General features: G+C 48.6%; 1 protein-coding gene across 2 annotated transcripts in view; it reads right to left on the reverse strand.

Annotated features, from left to right (window-relative positions):
* The window catches only part of spred2a (sprouty related EVH1 domain containing 2a), a 25,232-nt gene extending 19,550 nt beyond the window's left edge, over positions 1-5,682 (reverse strand). The window contains exon 1 of one of the 2 annotated variants that reach the window (XM_069665997.1): positions 5,181-5,682. In XM_069665997.1, coding sequence (XP_069522098.1) covers positions 5,181-5,206 — 26 coding nt within the window. In that variant the 5' untranslated portion in view covers positions 5,207-5,682. Of the gene's footprint in view, positions 1-2,683; positions 2,992-5,180 lie in introns of those variants that run through there. The other variant, XM_069665998.1, reaches the window with a different exon arrangement.

The raw sequence follows: 5,682 nt of genomic DNA on the forward strand, positions 1-5,682 counted from the left end.
CTGTAAGGTCGGCGCTCATCACATGACACGCCAGCTCCCCCACAAGTGAAGCCCAAACCTCTCCATCGCCCCCTGGGGGAGGGGCTGTTAGTTTAGGGAGCGCTTGATTTAATACACAGCGATTTAAACGACAACTTTAATACCAGTCAGTAAAGAATGTAAATAACTCTTCTGGAAGGATGAAGATGGAATCATGAGCACAATTCAAAAATCTGTATTGACTCACTATGTATCACTAAATATTCAAACTTGTGTTATCAGTAATAAAGAACTTTTTTATTGTTTTTAAACTCAGTAAAAAAAGATCAATGATCACATTTAATGATCACTGAGCCCTGTTATAGATTTTCCCCAAACCCGACATTAAACAACAGCTCGTCTCCACATCGTTGACCCCTCAGCTGGACGCACAGGTCACCAGCCGCTCACATGGAGGTCAGCACTGATATACAATCAATGTCTTCCTGTGTGGGCGGGGCCAGAGTACCAGGGACGCTGCTGCCTGCGACCTTTCCTCAATGTCATTTAAGCCCCCTCCCTGTGGCATTATCGACAGCTCTGTGCCGGCCGGTTCGGGGGCATCGGTTTGCCCGATCGATAGAAAAACACCCCCACAAAAACAGGAGAGGAGCAGGGGAGGGTTTCGGTCCCTCGCAGGACAAATGAAACTCAGAATCCTCCACAGACAACACTCAAGCTACAGAGCAGATCATGTGATCTCGCCACTAAAGGGAAACGCTCAGATACGTAGCCATGGTGTTAACCAGCATGATGACCAGAAGGCGTTCACTGAAAAGCTGCGTCGCGTAACTGAGCGTCTGTCTCGATCCTCCCGCCCACATCACCTGTGACAGCAGCAGCGTTGTGTGCATATTAACAGACAGGTGATCACTTTGCTGTGCTCTGGGTAACGTCTGCACCACAGGCTGGTTAAAGTGCTCTAAACAGCCGTTTCATTAGCGTCTCCTCTGAGGACGAGGCTGTTTGAGGTCGGGGATGTCCGACCACGTGTTGCCTGTGACTCATTCTGCAGGTGCATCACGCTGTTAGGATTCTATTCAAATGACTCTCTGTTCTTTTTTTCTTTGTTTTAAACACAGACTGTATTAAAGATGGCCGACATGACAGCTCCCTAAACCCTCTCTGTCGCCCCCTGCTGACTGGCTGCAGTATAGCTCATAAGCCCCGCCTCCTCCATGTTAACAGATGGGACATGAGTCAAACTATAAAATCAAAATACACGTCAAATACACTTTTTTCAAACATGGTTTCTGTCATTATAGTTAGTTCTTATCATGCTGATTTATGTCACAGTGTTCATTGTTCTGACAAGTTTACTTTTAATTAGTTATTTGATGCTATAAAAAGGGGGCGTGGCCTCATGATTGACAGCTCTGTGGACAAATGGGGCTCCTGCAGCGTTCTGTTCCCGAGTAGCAGAGTAGAGGAGGAACGGCGAGAGGAGACGTAACTAACACTAACACTACAGTCATTGAACTTTCCATCAGCATGAATATCTGCTTCAGACCGACACAAGAAGCTGTTCTGCTGCAGACTGAGCCCACCTGATCGCTCCGACACGCCAAGGACACCTGAGGGCTCCGACACGCCAAGGACACCTGAGGGCTCCAACACGCCAAGGACACAAGGTAAAGGTGTGTGTCGGGTAGAGGAAGGGGCGGGACGTCAACACTCTGGATACAGATGAGCGAGATGGCAGCGCCCACTCGGGGGGGTTTAGCTTCATTTTTGTACAACAAGAGCAGGAGGAGACGTCGGCCATCTTTATAAACAGTCATTGGTCGGCACTGATGGCAAACAAACTTTTCTTGTACATTAGTCATCGGTAATAAAAAGCTGGTGAGTCTTTTTTGGCTTCAAACAGCAAAAAGTTTCAGTTTTAGTTGATTCCAATAAATCCTGCAGCCCTACTTTGAGCACTGACCTCTTCATTTGAACATTAAGTTCCATCCTAAGTATGTGTTGGATTTCTGAGTGTCGACTCAAAGATACATCTTATTGATTAAAGCAGCCTGCTACCTGCTCGCTCTCTGCACACTGGTGCTCTTTGGGTAAACATCTCTCCAGTTGAGCCTATTATCTGGCTGCACGCGGCCGTATGAGTCATGTGTTTACCTGCAGGGGTGTGAACAGCATGAGGCTCCGTCAGGTTACCTGCTGCCTACGCTCTCCGCCCGAGACAAAGAAGCTGATGAGCTGAGGTCTCTGCATAAAGAACTGTGGGTGCGTTCAAGAACAGCACGCACAGAGCGCTTCATTCAAACTCTGCAGCTCTTTTACTTTGTTACAACCAAGCGAGGGCCGTAACAGAAGAGACACGAGTACTACAAACACAACTACTAGCAGCAATACACGGAGCAGTGCCAGGAGCTGTAGGCCTCTCAGTAGTAGTTGGAGTAGCTGCTGTCAGAGAGGTGGAATAGCAAAGGCACTACAGGTAGTCGTATCCAGTGGAGGATGGAGCACCTGACAGACTGGAGATCAGATATCACAGAGAGTCAGCTGTTCTGATATCAGTGTCTCATATTTACTTAAGTGTTAAAGTAAAAGTAAAAGATGCTCATGAACTTTATTTTTTACTGTAAACCTAAAAAATCACCTGAAGACAAAACGTGTGCACAACTTAAACTACGTCACCTCCATCACCACCGCCATCTCTCACCGGAGCAGCTGGTGCCGACGTCGCTGTCTCTGCCTCCGTCATGCATCATGTATCACCCTTCTTCTTCCTCTTCTTCTTTGTCTTCTTCCTCTTCCTCTTCTTCTTCTTCCTCTTCTTCTTCTTCATCTTCTTCCTCTTCCTCTTCTTCTTCTTCGTCTTCGTTGTCTTCCTCCTGTTCTTGGTCGTTTCTTCTTCTCCATTCTACTTGTTTTATCTTCATCTCCTTCTTCTCTTTCTTCTTGTTCTTCTGTCTCCTTCTTCCTCTTGTTCTGCTTCTTCTTCATCTTCGTCTTCTTCACCTTCTTTGTCTTCTTCTCCTTCTCCTTCTCCTTCTAAGTATTCTTCATCTTTTTTTACGCCAGTTGGCATCCAAACTGTTGCCTCACCACTGAAGCATCCCTTTAAGGGGCCGTGAGATGTTTGAGGCCTCGTTCAGACCAGACAGTGTGACTGGAAGGTGCAGAGGGCTGCATCCAAACTAAATCAAGGTCAAGCACACCTCTCTGGATGATGATGGAGACACAAACTGTCCAGCTTTGATCTTTGCAGTGAAAGATCAAATAATCGCGACCACAACATCTGTGAAGAGTCAGAAAATCAACAACTTCCTGTTGTGTTTTAGAGAGATTAAATGATGCTGATAGAGGATCAATATACATTTTGATCCGTAATAATGATCAACTTTTGATATGTTTAACAGCTACAGATCTTAAAGGCTGTCTCTCAGTGGAAATAATCTAAACAGTTAGTGCGCAGTTTATACTTCTCTCTGCGGAGAGTTCAGGTAAAAGGAAGAGGAAAGAGTGAAGCCAAGGGGATGGACGTGACAGTGAAGGTGAACTCTAGCTGTCCTCCAAAAATGGCAACATGTCGTCAATGATACGGAAGTTAGCGCCAGCTCAGCTAGCAGCCCCCTCAGCGGAGAGAAGAGAGTCACTCATTCATTCAGTGTTTTTGATGGTTTTTACCACCAGGTATGTGTTGGAGAGGAGGAGATCTCTGCAGATGATTCGGCTCCCGTTAGAAACCTTTAAAAAGATAAAACTGCAGGAACTCTAACGTCAACAGGTAAGGTGTAAGGCCAGAGATAGACTTCCTGTAACCTTGTGTTCGCGTACACAACCGTCTGCGTCATGAGCGCAATCGCTCACAAACTTGTCTCTGTACTACGTGTGTTACTGGAGGATACCTCCAGAGGGCGCACCAGAGAGCTCAGGCCGAGCTCAGGATGTAAACAACAGACATGGAGACACTCGAGGACGTTGGACAGAACACAGCGTCTGCACTGACTCCGTCTCTCCAACATGTTCCTCCGTGCTCGGACGTAACGCTCCCGGACTTGTTCCCATTTAGTTTTGCAGGTTTCCACGTCGACTTCTCAAACAGAACTTATCTGTCTGCAGCTGTTTGACAGGCGTGTTTGTCTCTGTGCAGCGGCAACGACACATCGTACAGATGTGGATCATTGTGGACTCGGTCTATCAGCTCGTCTGCAGAACATTCTGCCCTTGTTGTCCCTGCTGCTGTGTTGACCCTGTCACACCCCCTCTGCCTCGACACCACCCCTACTGCTCATGTGCAGACTGCAGCTCGCGTACATGTAGTGTTCACAGCCGGCGCTCCAAACAGAAGCAGGGAACGTGTTGCAGCCATCATGCACACACCAATGCTTAGTGAAAAGCAGGTATGTCTCGGGCTGTAGTTTGCCTTCACTGGTTTTAATTAGGTGAACTTCAAATCAAAGCATAAAGCAATATCTTTAGCTCATGTAAATCAACTATATTCTGAAGTGTAACTGATGAACGTCTGGTTTCTTCAGGCCTCCATGATCATCATGAAACTCTAAATATGGATCCTGATCGACACTGAAACATGACTGATCAGATTGTTGCCGTGTCAGGCCTCCTCAGGTATGGTTTCATTTTCTCTGAGCCCCACAGAGAGCAGGAATAATCCCCGTTTGGTTGAACTGGTCTGAACCTGCAGACATGTGCAGCCTGATGATGAGTCACAACACACAGTGGCCTCAGTCTGCAGGGTCATGATCCACAGGAGGAGAACCGCTGCTTTACACGGAGGAGGAACCTGATCCTCTCTGCTCTCATGACCGAAGGACAACATGCATGAAGGGGAATAAAGAGATGTTTGAATGTGTCATGTCAGTCCTGCAGAACCTCCTCTGTCTGCTCCCCCACCTCCTCCTCTCTGTTATGACTGAATCACATCTGCAGGAGGCTGCACACGTTTCTCCTTCCTGTGAAATCTGCCCGACCTCAGCCAACCTCTCCACGAGGAGGAAGAAGAGGAGGAGGATGAGGAGGGCCCCTGCACCCCTTCATCACATAACAACACACCAGCACCAGTGTGTATCCATGTGATCAATGCAGAAAGATCAGCGGCGGCGCGCAAACAAGCAGCCAATCAGAACAATAAATACTGATAATATCGATAAGGTGGGGTGTGATGTTAGGGTACAGGGATGAGGGGGGGTACTCACTCGTCTGGGCGCGTGTCCTCGCTCATTTTTTTCCGTTTCACCTCCGGTAATAACAAGCTCCCGCCGCGGCAGCACGGTGCGGTGTCTTCATGTTTCCGCGCCCTTCAGCGGCAGCGGCAGAAGCGGCGGCGGATCCGGTTCTCTCCCGCTTTGCAGCTCGAACCCCGATGTGCGTTATGTATCCTCGGATCTCCGTCTCTCCCTCCTCCTCCTCCTCCAACACCACCTCCTCCTCCTCCTCCTCCTCCTCGTCTTCTTCGTCTTCTCCTTTTACTCCTCAATTACAGGAGCGCATCAGAAGAAGCGCATCAGATCTCCTCCTCCACCTCCTCCTACGCCTTGTCTTCCTCCTCTTCTTCTTCTGCCTCCTCCTCCTCCTCCTCTGCCGCCTCCTCTTCCTCCTCCCCCGCCGGGCCGGACTGGAACGCGGTGACTGAAAACGGAGCGCTGGTGTCGGTGAGGATGGCCCCGCACGAGCCCCATCTCCTCCTTACTCCATGTT

The sequence above is a fragment of the Semicossyphus pulcher genome, unplaced genomic scaffold, assembly GCF_022749685.1.
Source record: "Semicossyphus pulcher isolate SPU_LCO1_2020_fin unplaced genomic scaffold, fSemPul1.0.p SCAF_17, whole genome shotgun sequence".
In the NCBI taxonomy this organism is placed as follows: domain Eukaryota; kingdom Metazoa; phylum Chordata; class Actinopteri; order Labriformes; family Labridae; genus Semicossyphus; species Semicossyphus pulcher.